Here is a 16,131-nt window from a genome sequence, read left to right on the forward strand (position 1 = left end):
AGCATCTGGTTTTGAATCTATGCTGTGCAGCTGGCTGCCCATGTGATCTCGGGCAAATTAACTTCACATCTCTGGGCCTCGGTTTCCTCCTTTGCCAAATGAGCAGGTTGACCTAGATGAGCACTGACTTCTGTGATCCTGTCATATTTCTCCTTGGCAGAGAGATTTGTCAGTAGGCAGCTGGTTCATTTCAGTGAACTGCTTTGACAGTGATCTTCATGGTTACTTGGCCCTGGCCTTCCCCAAGCAAATGGGCAAGATACAGGTTTCTGAGCCCTGAGTACCAGGATGCCCCTGGGGCTGAGCTCAGCAGTGGAGGTCGGGGGAAAACACCTTACCCAGCCACAATGTCATGACGTGTTCCCAGAGCTCACAGCCAAGCATGAGTCCATCTTTGGGGATCTTCTCAAGGCTGTCGTGGTTGCCTCTTGTCTCCTGGTCTGACAAGTCTGGCTGTATTTTACTGCTCCTCATCTAGTGGAGTCGGTGTGATGGAGTGGCTTAGTGCTACCTGGAGTTTGGATCCTAGCCATGTGACCTTGGACAAGCCATATTTTCCCTCTCAGAGCCTAGGTTTTTCTCATTTGTAAGACGAAAGATAATAATGCTGTTTGCACCTTCTTCATGGGGTTGCTGTAAAGATCAAACGAGATAATATCAGTAGGAGACTCTTTAACCGTTACAGTGCTACATAGATGTCATCATCATCCTCGTTAGCACATGTTAGGCAGTATATACCATCACTGCACATGGTGGGGCAGTAGATAAAGCACTGGCCTTGGAGTCAGGAGGACCTGAGCTGTGTGACCCTGGGTGAGTCACTTAACTTTCTGTCTGCCTCAGTTTACTCATCTGTAAAATGGGGGTGTTACCTCCCAGGGTTGTTATGAAGACAAAATGAGATAATTCTTATAAAGCATTTTTTTTTTTTAGTGAGGCAATTGGAGTTAAGTGACTTGCCCAGGGCCACACAGCTAGTGTCAAATGTCTGAGGCTTCCGGATTTGAACTCAGGTCCTTCTGAATCCAGGGCCCGTGCTTTATCCACTCTTACAAAGCATTTAGCACAGTCCCTGGTACACTGTGGATGCTTAATAAATAATAACAATAACAATAATAAGCACTTACTGTTATATAGCATTTAGCACAGTGTCTAATACCTTATGGTAATAAATTCTAATAAATTCTAATAATAATAACTAACATTTACATAACCCTTACTATAGCACTTAGCACAGTGCCTGGTACCTTATAGGTGCTTAATAAATTTGAATAATAATACCAATAACAACTATGAATTTATAACTAACATTTATATAGCACTTACTATGTGCCAGGCATTGTGCTAAGTGCTAAGGAGACCAAGTGAGCCCTCTCCATCCCCCCAAAAAAACCAATATAATTATCAAAATATTTTTTAAAAATCCAGGTTCATAGACACCAGGTTGAGAACCCCTGGCCTAGTTACTTGGCCTCCACCAGGTCCAGACCCCTCATCTGTAATACGGCATACACTGCCTTACCTGCCTCCTTTACAGGGTTGTTGTGAGGAAATTGTTAAACATAAACAAATTATACAAATGGGGTTTGTTATATTTTTCTCACCTTCAAATACTTCTTCTCTCTCCCTCCTTCCATCCAGTCAAATGCCAAACAAACCTTGCTGATTTTCCTTGAGTTCATATCTCTTGTAACCATCCCTTCTGATATGCACCATCCAACCAAGAACCCTCGAATCATGATGTAGATAGAGGTGGTGTATCAGCAACGAGATCACTGGACTAGGAGTCAAGACCTATTGCATAAACCTGCTGTGTCATCTTCCTCCTATCTGGCCTCCTTTTCCTCATGCCAGATGAAGGAATTCTATTCAGTGACCTCTGAAGCACCTTCCAGCTTTGATCTTTGCTGGGCTAAATTCCCTTCCATATCTAATGTCCTGTGTTCTATGTTCTAAGACCCTTTCTATCTCTGGCATATTGTATTCTGTGTTCAAATAGCATTTCCCAGTCCTCATCCTCTATGCTTTAAGTAGGGGTGTGCTGGGGCTAGCTCCTACTGACTCTGTCCAGTTGGGAAATTTTCACGGAGAACATTTCATTTATACCTCAAAAATCAGCAGACTACCAATCAGGCCTTCATTGATTGTTTTGTTGATTGTCTGGAATTTAAAAAGTGATGGAGAAAATGTTAATAATGCAGATTAAACTTAATTAAATTAAACATCAAAGTGTGTTATTCTTGTACTTTTCTTCTTTCCACTCACCTTCCTCCAGAGATATGGTTGTTAAATATTCACCAGCACACCTCTGGTTGTGCCAACCACATCCTGCATTTTAAGGTTCTTCTTAGTTTTGACTTTCTATGTTCTACAGTCATTTCCAGCTCTTACATTCTAAAAAATTGTTTGTTGTTTTTGATGTTGTTCTTAAGTCAGTACCAGTTATAAGGTTGTAGGATTTGAAGGCCTCCAAGGGATTAAGAGTCTAAATTCTGTCCCATCGAGTCACCTGTGGGAACCATTAGGGAGGAATGCGGGAGCTGGGCTTGGTAATGTGGGAAGTTCAGATCTGGGGAGACCTGGGAGTGGGAAAGAGTTTCAGACACGGTTGTCTCTACAGGTGGAGTCAAACCGCAAGTACCGCATGCATACTGTACAGGAGAAGACAGCTGGGTCCATCTATATCAATTCACGCAGTGTCTTCCTGAGGACTGAACAGAAAGAGGGCCGGTATGTCATCATCCCCACCACCTTTGAGCCAGGCCAGACATGCGAATTCCTCCTCAGGATCTTCACAGATGTGCGTGCCTCCTGCCAGTAAGTGCTTGGGGCAGGGAGGGAAGGAGACTGGGGAAGGGGAGAATCTGAAAGAACAGGGCTGGCTTTATTCCCTGCCTAGATGCTCCCACATGCCCATTTATCATAGTCCCTCCTGTATGATACTTTTAGCTTCATTCAAAGTGTCTCATTCGGTAAATGGGACAGAAAGATAATAATTCCCATTTTGTGGAAGAGAAAGCCAAGCCTCAGAGAGAGGGAAGGTCCTTGCCCTGGGTCACAAAATGAGAATTAGGTAGACCTGGAGCTGCAGTCCAGGTTTCCATGGACTGAAATAGTCACTGTCTGTATTGTTTTCTTAGTTCTGCTGACTTTGCTCTTTTTCATTCACCCAGATCTTCCCATGCTTCTTTTTCTCTTCTTTCTTTCTTTCTTTCTTTCTTTCTTTCTTTCTTTCTTTCTTTCTTTCTTTCTTTCTTTCTTTCTTTCTTTCTTTCTTTCTTTCTTTCTTTCTTTCTTTCTTTCTTTCTGTGGGGCAATGAGGGTTAAGTGACTTGCCCAGGGTCACACAGCTAGTAAGTGTCAAGTGTCTGAGGCTGGATTGGAACTCAGGTCCTCCTGAATCCAGGGCCAGTACTTTATCCACTGCACCACCTAGCTGCCCCCTCTCTTTATTTTTTTATAGTCAGCTCTTTAATATTAAGGTTGCATTTCCATTTAGAATGTATTGAGGAATATGATATAAGGTCTTAGCCTAAGCCTGATTTCTGACAAATTGCAGGTTTTGTTCAAATAAGGAGGGTTTTTTTTCCCTATGTAATTTATGTCTCCATTTTATCATATACTTCATAGATCGGATAATAGAATTTAGAGCTGGAAGGAAGCAATGAGATTATGTAGCCCAAATCCCTCATTTTACAGATAAGGAGACTGGGACTCAGAGCTGTGAAGCTGACCATCTGTAACATCACATAGGAAGTAGGAATGGCTGATCAAGAATATGAGGCTTAAGTATAGGTGGTGCCACGGGTCAGATGCTAGACCTGGAGTCAGGAAGACCTGAATTCATTAGTCTGGCATCAGACACTTACAAGCTACGTGATCCTGGGCAAGTCACTTAACCTGTCAGCCTCAGTTTCTATAACAGTAAAATAACACTTACCTTCCAAGTTATTTTGTTTTGTTTTGAAATGTGGGGCAGTGAGGGTTAAGTGATTTGCCCAGGGTCACACAGGTAGTAAGTGTTAAGTGTTTGAGGCCGGATTTGAACTCAGGTACTCCTGAATCCAGGGCTGGTGCTTTATCCACTGCACCACCTAGCTGCCCCTGTTTGTTTTGAGTCTTATACGTGATACTATTTATAAAGTGCTTTGCAAACCTTAAAGTGCTTTGTAAATGCTAGCTATTATTGTTTCCCAGGATGTCTCCAAAATCTTAGTGAAGTTTTATGATATTAAATCTTAAAACTACACTAAGAATTTTGGAGTACCCTGTATATATTTGCCAGAACCAAATTCAATAGAAAGTACCTACTGCTACTAGTGGTAGATAGACCCAGTAATTCACAGGAGGTGATATAAGAATTGAACTATCCAATGAAAAGTCCTTCATGGAAGGACTTAAATTCCCCTTTTGCCTCCTCTTTACTCTCCTGATTCTTGTTCTTACCTTCCTTCTCTTACTCCCCCAAATTGATTCCTGTCTTTTTCCTCACCTTCCATCTCTCGTTCTCACCTCCTATTCCCTCTTCTCATTTTCTGTCTCTTCTCTTTCCCTCAGGGAACTGCACCTGGATCAGCCCCGACACTGGTGGTGGAATAGAATATTCGGTTACCCTCAGGTTGTGTCCCAGGTTCATGTCATCAAAGCTGAGGGGCTGAGAGATGCCCCCTCAGAAGGTAGGTGTTCTTTCTCTTTGTCCCACTCCATCCTCTCCACCCCTTCCTTGCAGTGTTGTGGTCCAGGGCCTCTAGCCTGGTCCGGGTTAGAATAGCGTAGGCAGGCTGAGAGTTAGAGGCTGAGGTTGGTGAATTGCTTGAATCTAGGATTTCTAAGCTGTGATAGGGTCAGCCTATCAAACTTTCACACTAGCTTTTGCCTCAATATGGTGAGCCCCTGGGATCAGAGGGCCCTAGGCTGCTGAAGGAGGAGCAAGCCTCCCGGCGTCAACTCTCCAATCTGGCCAAGAAGAGTTTTAAAATTTAAAAAAAAAAAAAAAGACAAAGTAGTTAGATACTAGGGGTGATGGTATCTAAGGGTAAGATCCTGAGAGTCCATCTTCCCAGTCTTCCAGGTTCCCAGGAGGAGACATATGGGGAAAGAATATCAATAGAAGAATGTACTTTTTATCATATAATAACTGCATAATGTAAGTCTTCATCGATGCTCTCCCTTCTTATCTGCCTGGCCCTAACAACCTCGAAGACTTAAGAGATCGGGCCAATGATAGACGGTGAATCTTCAGCCTAGATAAATTTGGAGAACCTCACCACTGGCAGGCTGGCCACCAGGAGATGAAGTTTTAGGTCATATAGCAGCAGTTGACTAACTAACTCCCTACTAATGCAGGGAGGGATTTGTGATCTCACTCAGGGAAGGGTCTCAGCACACAGGAAATCATGGAGCTTTGGAAGGACTGACTTGTGCTCGGGGAAGGGTACAAAAATGTTTTAAATGACACCATTCCTGTCCTCAAGGATGGTGTAGGCTAGAAGGTATGTACACAAATAACTATATGCAAGTTAGAAGGAGGAATTAACAACAGAGAATGAGTCATCAAAAGAAGAATCTCTTTTAGCTGAGGAAGACCAGAGGAGGCTTCATAAAGGAGTCATCTAAGCTGGACCTTGAAGGAAGAGAAGGATATCAACAGGTGGAGATATCGAAGGGGATGTATATAAGGCAGCTAGGTAATACAGTGGACCAAATGGTAGACCTGGAATCATGAAGGCCCGAGTTCAAATGCAGCCTAATCCTAACGCTAACCCTAACAACATATTATCGGTACAACCGCTTAACTTAACTTCTGTCTGCCTCAGTTTCCTCAACAGCAATTACTTCCCAGGGTTGTTGTGAGAATCAAATGAGATAATATTTGTAAAATACTACAGTGTGTGGCACATAGTAAGTGTTATATGTGTTAGCTGTTATTATTATGGAAATGCAGCTTTGGACATGATCCTGGGCAAGTCACTTCACCTCTGTCTGCCTCAGTTTCCTTATCTGTAAAATGGGGATAATAATAGCACCTACGTCCCAGGGTTGTCATGAGGATCAAATGAGATAACAATTATAAAGCGTTTAGCATAGTGCCTGAAATGTAGTAAGTGTTATCTGCTGCTATGATGATGGTAGTGGTGATACAGCCTCAGACACACACTAGCAGTGTGACTCTGGGCAAGTCACTTAACTTCTATCTATGTCAGTTTCCTATAAAATGGAGATAATAATAGAACCTACCTTCGAAGGATGTGAGGATCAAATGAGTTAATATTTGTAAATATTACTTTAAACGATAACCTTAAAGTGTCTCTCCTACCTTACTTCCTTCTCTTCTAAGTTTTCCCCATGTTCTGTTTTTCTTCCCACAGGGACTGATTCTTATGTGATCATCAAATGTGAAGGAGAGACAGTCCGATCGGATGTATATAAGCGTAATGGCACCCCAGAGTATAATGTGAAAGGCATCTTCTACCGTAAGAAGCCAGAACAGCCCATCATAGTCCAGGTAGGTCTGTCTGGCGCATTGGTTCACAGGCTGCAGATACCTAATCCCTAGGCATGACCCTCTAAAAAAAGAAGCCTGGTGAGTTAGAAAGAACACTGAGAATAGAGTTAAGAGCCCTGGAGTCTGTCCTAGCCGGGTCATATCCGAGCTAAACAATGAAAGCTTACATTTCTTGTATAGGATGTGCACACACTTACACACACACATGCACGAATGCATACGTGTGTATATGTTTATATTTAATCCCCGCCCCCAGGAAACACTTTATTTCAGAATCATGGGCAAAACAAATCACCAGTATTATATTGCAGAAACATACTAAGACAGCCCGCTTGAGAGTATATAATAATGTGCAATTGGAGTATTGTTACACTCTTGTTCGAATTCCTGGACCTTCTTATATCCTGCATAAGGGCAGCTGAAGGATCCAGATAGCCTAGATATTCTAAAGGAAGGGATGGGAGCCCCTTTAGGTAGATCTCATTTTTTTCCTACCTTTGCGGTCACAGAAATATATGATTCCAAATATAAAAGGGTGTGTGTGTGTGTGTGTGTGTGTGTGTGTGTGTGTGTGTGTGTGTAAAATTAAATGAAATTGTGAAAAATGAAAATGTACCTGTTTTAGCAGAATTTTTAAAAAAAATTCATAATTGAAGGAAATGCTAAATTTCAGTTAGAAGTTAGTGAAAATAAAGATGTAATTTATTTTCCCATTCAAGTTCCATAGACTCCCTGAAATTTATCCATAGATATCTTGGGGGTTCATGAACCACCAGATTAAGAACTCTTGCTCTTCAATCAGAACCTCTGAGATCTGCAGCCCAGGCTCAAATCTCTACACACACCCACACCCCACCCCCACCACACACACACACACACACACTTTCTGTTAGGAACCATAGAATCTTAAGTTAGGAGGGGTATCAGAGTCAGCCAATTTAACCCTTCCATAAATAAGAATCAACTCCATAACCTTTCTAAGTAGCCTATTCCATTTTTGCATAGTTCTAATTGGTAGGAAGTTTTCCCTTCTATTGAGTTGTTTAGTTTTCCACTAATTTTTATTCTTTGATTCAAACACCCTTTTTTGAATGTAATTTTTATTGCATTGATTTTGGTAAAAGATACACTTAATATTTGTGGGGGTTTTATACCCTAATACATGGTATGTTTTTATGAAAGTGCCATGAACAGCTGAAAAATAAGTGTACTCCTTTCTGTTCCTACTTAGCATTCTCCAGAAGTCTATCATATCTAACTTCTCTAAAATTCTATTCAGGTCCTTCATTTTAATTTTATTTTTTTGGTTTATTGAGGTCTGAGAGGAGTTATTTGAAGTTTCTCTCTGTTATAGTTTTACTGTCTATTTCCTCCTGGAATTCAATTTACTTTTCCATTAAGAATTTAGATGTTATACCATTTAATGCATATATGTTTAGTATTGATCGATATTCATTTTCTATGGTACCTTTTAACAAAATACAATTTCCTTTCTTATTTTATCATTTTTTTTTGCTGTTCCTTGAGATAGATTGCTACCCTTGCCTTTTTTGATTCATCTGAAACATATGTTTCTGCTCTAGCCCCTCGTTTTAACTCTGTGTATCTTTAATTCCTTACACTGCACAGAAATCTTTGAAGGTCTCAGTTGCTACCTCCTTCACAGCTTTTTTCCCAATTCTCCAAGTTATTAGCATTCTCCCTTCTTGAAATTAAAAGTAGAATACAAGCTCCTTGAGAACAGGGACTATGTTCCTAGACACCTTTCACTATAATAGGGGCTTAATAATATTCATAGAATTTGCTTTAATTGAACAGACCCTAGTAATGATAATAATAGCTAGCACTTATAAAGAGCTCTCAGGTTTACAAAATACTTTACTATGTTATCCCCTTTGAGTTTCACAACAACCCTAGGGAAAAGGTGGTGTTAATATCCCTGATTTACAAGGGGCAGCTAGTTGGTGCAGTGGATAGAGCACCGGCCCTGGATTCAGGAGGACCTGAGTTCAAATCTGGCCTCAGACACTTTACACTTACTAGCTGTGTGACCCAAGGCAAGTCACTTAACCCCAATTGCCTCACCTATCTCTATATATCTATATCTATCTATATATCCCTGTTTTGCAGGTGAGGAAACTGAGGTTGTCAGAGGTTAAATGACTTGCCTGGGGTCTCACAGCTAGTAAGCATCTGAGGCTGGATTTGAATTCAGGTCTTCCTAACTCCAATTTTAGCATTTTCTCCCCTGGGCCCACATAGATGCCTTCTAAAACCACACAGAACAAATTTGCTACCTCTACCCCATGACATCTTACCCATGTATGTGCTCTTCTCCTAGATTTGGAACCATAAATGCTTGTTTGATCAGTTTCTGGGGCAGGTGGCCCTGAAGGGAGATCCAGATGACCTGCAGACATCACATGCCCTGCACCTACAAGACAGGGGCAACGGGAATTCCAATGACCTTCCTGGCACCATCTCCCTCCAGGTCTTCAGCAGTGGCAATCTTACCCACATCTAGGGCTTCCCCTCAGCCCTGGAGAACCCATGGTCTGTGGGGTGCACGGCTGGACCTGCTCCCATATGGCTCCAGCCTTCTCTTGGAGTTCTTGACATACACAGTGAGATTTCTTGATTTCCCAAGGACAGATTCACCATATAGAAGAAACATGCATGTATCTCCTGGAATACAGAGTCTGATAGTACCAGAGGCCTTCTGGGACCTTCAGCATCTCTTAGCCAGTGAAGGGGAATAAGACCCAGAGCCTTCAGGACAGGGCACCATTCAGAGTCACTCATTTACATGCCAGTGGCCCTGTGGATTTTGCTCTTACCCCCAACCCATTCTCTGTTATCCAGTTTTCCCTCACTCCTTTCTTTCTCCCCCACCCACTGCCCTTCATCTCCTCCTGTGTTCTCACTCACCCACAACCTCACTTTTCCCATCCACCATAATGACAGTTTGCCCTCCCCTGGGGTCTCTTTTGTTCAGAGAAAGTAGCAACTTCTTTGTGTAGTGGAGAGAGCACCCAACCAGGAGGTGGAAAGACCGGCCTCCACCATTCATTGTCTGGGTGATCATTGACACCAGGGAATGACCACATCAGTCTGAAGGTATCCAATGATTGAGTAGGACTTAGAGGAGATCTTTTGGGTCTTTGGCCAGGCCAGAGGCCCCTCCCTGAACTGCCCACCCCCTACTCAGACTCCTTGTTACTGCATAGGGGACTTGCCAGGATTGTTCATTCTTAAGAGGTCCATTAATTCATCTGTCCATCAGGATATGTTTTCTTTTGCCAGTTCTGTTAGGTTTTCTGCCAAGAGAGCCGAAGCTGGATTGTTTTAAAGCTTCCCATTAGGTCACTGGGGCCCATTTTAAAGGTGAAGGGACTTCACCTGGGCACATGGGTACATCCAGGCTCTCTCTATCAGCCACCAATGCCATAGTTTTCCCCACGAGTTGAACTAAATGCCAGACACTAAAGTGTCTCCACTCCAAGCATCATCTCATCCAAGTCAGACCAACTGTTGTCACTGGTTCCTCTACCAAAGGGCAATGGGCTGACATGCATCAGAGAGTGGTGCCAAGGCAGCCCTTGCTGTTAATGAGAGACAGGACTCTTAGCCATGCCACAAAGCTGGGGTCCAGGGGGAAGAGGGGTACCAAAGGGCAACCTCTCCCCCTCCAAGAAGGATGGATTTTCTTCTGCCAAACAGGCCACATCAACCCAAAAAGCCAAAGAATCTTCCTTCTTGTCATCTCAGTATTGAGACCAAAGGGTCTTACTGGTTTTCTTCCTTAATTCACTTGTGGTTTTTCTTATGTTGCATTTTAGAGGCTGGGGTTTTGAGATGATTAGGAGAAACAGAAGACCAGAATCCATCTTTTGTTTTCTTTTTTTTAAGTCCTGGTTTCTTTGGATTTTATGAAAATGTGATTCCAGGTGGTTGGAATTAAGGATAGGATGAGTGGAAATTTTTGTGCCATTTTCTCCCCACAACTGGGATTTGGAATTGGATAAAGGCCAGGGCATTCTATATAACTGTTTAGAGATTTTGCTATTTTTATGTTGTAAACCTACACCTTACTCTCTCCCTGATACAATCATGAGGCACGAACAGTTTAACATCTCCAGTCCAACCATCTGTTTTTCCAGGTAGCCCCTAGGATTATTAGAAACACCTAAGTCTACCCAGAGACCCTGGTGACTCAGTTGTGTCTGCACCCTTTCATTCTCCAGGTCAACATCAGGAAGAAAGATCCTGTAATTTCATGATAGTTGAAAGCCATCCCCCTTATAGTAAGAAATCTAGACTCTTCATTAATGCTTGCAAACCTAGGTCTAGTTAAGGGGTAATTGCTCTATAAAGGTATAGCCCCTTCCTTTGCTTTCCTGGGGATCAAGTGAAGAAGGAGGTGCTATCTCTCTGTAACTCTTCTTGTAGGACACCTGAGAACTTTTCATCTCTAGGACTTTTGCCACTGGGACCAAGGTTTACTGAGCTGAGACATAGTCCAGTTCTTGACTGCTCACCTTGATTTTTCCCACCCTTCCTTTCTGTCCCTGCCATGTGCTGGTGGGACACCTCTCTCTCTAGGTTGTCTACATCCAGACACTCCAAGGAGTCCACAATCAGATTTAGGCTCACATATGAGGAGCAGAAGGAAGAAGAAAAGGTTGGGAAGGAGTAAGATGTAAAGGAAGGAAGGAAAAGAAAAAAAAAGAGAGAGAAAGGAAGAAAGGAAAAAAGAAAAGGAAAGAAAGGAAAGAAGGAAGGAAGAAAGAAGGAAAAAAGGAAAGCAAGAAGGAAGAAAGAAAAAAAGAAGTGGGAGGAAGGAAGAAAGACAGAAAGGAAAGAAGGAAGGAGTTTCTCATCCTAAAACTCAGTTGTAGAATCCAGGGTGTTTCACATGGGTCTAAAATTGAGACTCTGTGTGAGTATGATGGTGAAAAAGTCACTTAAACCTCTCTGTGCCTCAATTTTTCCCATCTTTGAAATGGGGCCAATGATACTTGTTGTCGAGCTTTTCACGATGAGTTCAGTATAAAGAAAAAAATACCGGCATGTGTACACATATCGACTTGTGTGTATGTATACATACACAAATATACATATATGTCAATGTGTAGTATCCTGTATTTACATCTGTAGTACATATATGTGGAAATGCCTCAACCACAGAATATTAGAGCTTGCAGGAACCTTAGAGGTTGTCTCCTACAGGTATCTGTCTTACAGCATCCCCTAGTAATGATCATTCTACCTCCTCTTGGGGTAGCCCATTCCGCCCCTCTATTAGGGAGTTTTCCCTTTCATTATGCTGAGATCACCCCCCCCCCAACTCCCACCCATTCCCCCTGGTTCTTAGAGAAAAGTCTAAGCCAAGCCTTATAGCCCTTCCACATGAATGCCCTTCAGATATTTGATTGCAGAAGCCTGTCTTTCCTTAGACTAAAGAGTCTTTGTTCTTTTCATGTGATCTCCAGTCCCCATCCTGGCCTAGTTGCCCTTCTTGGGGAGTGCTCCAGTTTGTGAATTTCATTCCTAAAATGTGGTGCCTAGAACTGGACACGGTTTCCCAGATGGGCCTGACCAAGGCAAAGGACAGTGGGACTGTCACCTTCCTCACTAGGGATATTATACCTCTTTTCATGTAGCTGTTGTGTCCTATCTGTGACCCAGACTGACTCCTAACCTTCTCCTAATTTCTGAGGCCCAGAATTCCAGATGGGATCTGTATTTATCTTCCTGATGGCAGTGGGCCAGACAGAAATCACACCCTCTTTTCTCTGGAGTTTGTGTCCCACCTGGGTCCCTTGCTGTCCTGTTGGGTGACTGCCTCCCTCCCCTGGCCCACTATTTCTTAGGCTGACCTCAACTATGCTTTGCCTCACCCCGGACTGCTTGGCCCTCTCCTCTCTCACCAGCCTTACCGGCAAGCTCGCCACCAGAACCTTCCCTGAACCCCCTTCTAGTTCTGGAACCACAATCTGATCCACTCTACCGTTGTACTTAGAAGGGGCATGTTGCTCCCCTTGCCATCTGTTACATTCTGGACCAAAGTGCCCCACCCCCCACCCCTCTCCACCTTAAGTGTGTTGTTTCTTCCTCTTAGATTATAAGCTTCTGAGGGCAGTGACTGCTTTTGCTTTTGTATTTGTATTCTCAGCACTTAGCCCAGTGCTTGGCACCTAGTCAGCAGCTTAATAAATGCTTTTTTCTTCTTTTTGTCCATTTATTTATTACTTCTCTCATCTGGATTGTGGGGGAAGCAATGTTTGTGTCCGATCTAGAAGATCAGACCCGTGTTGGAAAGAGCATTGGATTGGGGGTCTGGAATGGCAGAAATAGCCTTGTATTGGCATCCAGAGGACTTGGTTCAAAGCCCTGATTGGCCACTTGGATCTTAACTTCTCTGAGCGGGAGGATTGAATGGGATGGCCTAAGAGGGGTTGCAGCCCCAAACTCTGCGATTCTGTGACTTCCTGACCACTGCAGCATTTGAGTGGGCCCATGAGGAGAACCCCAGGGTCACAGGTCTTGCTCGGGAATTACCTTGCGGGTGTGGGCTGGATGCCGAACTTTTGGGAAAGAATAAGCCCCTCTGCTCCCTTCATTCTCCACTCCCCTCCTGCCCAATTCAAACCTCTGTAATCCACCCCACCACCATCATTGGGGAATATTTCTCAAAGGCTTGGGTCCTACGTAGGGGAGCTAAGTTGGCACTATGCCTGCCTTCTAAGGACTTATGACCTGACTTCCCACAGATTTCTCCCACATTCACCATGGCCATTTGCACATTGCTTAGGATCTTTCTTGTTGTTCAGTCATTTCAGTCATGTCTGATTCTTTTTGACCCCATTTGGGGTTTTCTTGGCAGAGATACTGGAGTGATTTGTCATTTCCTTCTCCAGCTCATTTTACAGATGAGGAAACTGAGGCAAACAAGGGCTCAGTGACTTGCCCTGGGTCATACAGCTAGTAAGTGTCTGAGGCTGGATTTGAACTCAGGTCTTCTTGACTCCAGGCCCAGCGCTCTGCCTATCCACTGCACTACCAAGCTGCCCCCATAGAATCCTTAGCTCCCTTCAAGGCTCAGCCCTAGTGCCATCTTGTAAAGGAGGCCTTTTCTGATGCCCTCCAGTTTTAGGCTCTCCTCACCCCCTTGCTTTGTATTTACTTTTTATGTACTTTGTTTTTATTTATCTTTGTACATATGTTCTCCTCTCCCCAGTAGAATGGAAGCTTATTGAGGGTAGGAACACTCGTCTTTGTATTTCCACCACCTGGTACATAGTAGGCATTTAATAAATGTATATTGAAGGGCAGCTAGATGGCACAGTGGATTGAGCACTGGGCCTGAAGTCAGGAAGACCCATCTTCCTGAGTTCAACTCCAACCTCAGATACTTAGTAGCTGTGTGACCCTGGGCAAGTCACTTAACCCTGTTTGCTTCAGTTTCCTCAACTATAAAAGGAACTGGAGAAGGAAATGGCAAACCACTCTAGTAACTTTGCCAAGAAAATCCCAAATGGGGTCACAGAGTCAGACACAACTGAAAAATGACTAAACAACAAATATTGATTCAATTCATTTCCAATAAGGGAGAACTAGTACAGTTCCCTTGATTTTTAATGTGTATGTGGGAAGGAGAGGAAATGAAGGAAGGGAAGCAGCTAGCAATAATGAAGCCATCTAAAAGGACCACTAGATCTTTTTATAAATAATGCATGGCCTGGGTGTGATAAAAACTTGTAATCCCTGTTACTGGGGAGGCTGAAGCTGGTGGATTGCCTGAGCTCAGGAGTTTTGAGCTACATTTCCTAAGATATTGGGTTATTATCTTCGCTAAATTCTGTACCAAGTAAGCTTCTGAGAGTGATGGAATATTAGGTTGCCTAAGCAGGCAGGGCTGAGCCTATCCAGCTCAGAAAAGGAACGGGTCAGAGATCCCAAGATGATTAGCAGTAGGATTTGGCTCCTGAATGACTGGGAAGCTTCCAGCCTGGGTGAGAAAGGGAGACCTAGTCTCAAGACAAACAAAAAACATGGAAGAGTTTAGAAAGAAGTTCAGAAGGAAGTACCATCAGAGCAGTTTTGAAAGATTCTGTCTCTGCCTCTCTTTCTTTGTCTGTCTCTTTCTCTGTCTCCTTGTCTCCCTCTGTCTATCTTCTTCCTTCCTACCTATCTTAATTTTAAAAGCAAAATGTATGAAATGAATCCTCTATATTCTATTCTATATAGAAATGTTCCTCTTTTGGTGTTAGTTCAGAATGCTTAAAAAAAAAAAGTAGGGGCAGCTAGGTGGTGCAGTGGATAGAGCACCAGCCCTGGAGTCAGGAGTACCTGAGTTCAAATCCAGCCTCAGACACTTAACACTTACTAGATGTGTGACCCTGGGCAAGTCACTTAACCCCAATTGCCTCACTAAAAACCAACCAAACAAACAAAAAAACCAAAAAGAAAAAAAAAAGTAAAAGATAACTGGTCCAGTTTCACACAAGGAAAAATTAATCCACTCTAACAATGAGTAGACTTCATTTTCACATAAGAATCAACCCAGTTCCATAGAGGGCAGAATCAATCTCATTTCATCCAGGGAAGAATTCATCCAATTTGATGTAAGGCAAAAATCAATTCATCCCGGACCCTTCCTGTCATGCTATCTTGAGCCTTTTTTGAGGTGACAAAGGCTTTATTTTCTTCTCATGAGAAGGAGGCACCCTAGTGTGCAGCTAGTGGGTGCCCCAAAAGGGGGCTCGCAGACCCTGTTTTATAACGCAAAGTGGACCTTCCCCTTTTTCATCACTGGTCGGGGTTACAATCTACGTGCAAAAACTAGCTAATCGGAATGCAGTATAAATTCTTACCCCCTTGGTGAGCCTGCTCCACTCTGCATTTGCGATGTCTCTGCTGAGTTCCTTGAACTCAGGAGTTGGGGGTGGCCCCCTCCAGGCTCCGGCTCCGACCATCGCTGGTGAAGGGCCCCACAGCTCCTTACATCTCGGTGGGACCTCCAATTGTGAGGGAAAAATTCATCCTCTTCTCAATAATTCTCAGGAACTCAGCAGCAAGGTGACAAAGGCTTTATTTTCTTCTCATGAGAAGGAGGCACCCTAGTGTGCAGCTAGTGGGTGCCCTATCTTGAGCTTTATACAATCAAGGAGTTAATACAGTCCCCCTCCTGTCCTGGTTTGCTGCTCCCACCTCTCCCTTGTGGAAAGCTATTGTCTACAGGGTTGAAGTTAAGGAGTGGTCAGCTGGTGCTGGGAGAGGCTAGTGAGAGATGGCGCAGTGGATAGAGCACCGGCCCTGGAATCAGGAGTACCTGAGTTCAAATCCTGCCTCAGACACTTAACACTTACTAGCTATGTGACCCTGGGCAAGTCACTTAACCCCAATTGCCTCCCTTAAAAAAAAAAAAAGTTATGAGTTCTAGATTCTATGCTTCCTTACCTCCCTCCCTTCTCCCCTCCCTGAGACCATAGGCAATCAGATAAAGGTTATTCATGTACAGTCATGTAAAACATTTTCATATTAGTCAAGATTAGTACAAGAAGACTTGAATTTTTTAAAAAAGAATGAAAAAAAGTAGAAAAATCACATTGTCTGTATTCGAA

At 43.2% G+C, this 16,131-nt stretch overlaps 1 protein-coding gene across 1 annotated transcript in view; it reads left to right on the forward strand.

Moving 5' to 3' along the window:
• Positions 1-12,700, forward strand: part of CAPN5 (calpain 5) — a 161,558-nt gene extending 148,858 nt beyond the window's left edge. The window contains exons 10-13 of the mRNA XM_043998943.1: positions 2,621-2,817; positions 4,558-4,676; positions 6,369-6,505; positions 8,847-12,700. Coding sequence (XP_043854878.1) covers positions 2,621-2,817; positions 4,558-4,676; positions 6,369-6,505; positions 8,847-9,029 — 636 coding nt within the window. The 3' untranslated portion in view covers positions 9,030-12,700. The remainder of the gene's footprint in view (positions 1-2,620; positions 2,818-4,557; positions 4,677-6,368; positions 6,506-8,846) is intronic.
• Positions 12,701-16,131: the final 3,431 nt, after the last annotated feature.

Source organism: Dromiciops gliroides, chromosome 3 (genome assembly GCF_019393635.1).
Source record: "Dromiciops gliroides isolate mDroGli1 chromosome 3, mDroGli1.pri, whole genome shotgun sequence".
In the NCBI taxonomy this organism is placed as follows: domain Eukaryota; kingdom Metazoa; phylum Chordata; class Mammalia; order Microbiotheria; family Microbiotheriidae; genus Dromiciops; species Dromiciops gliroides.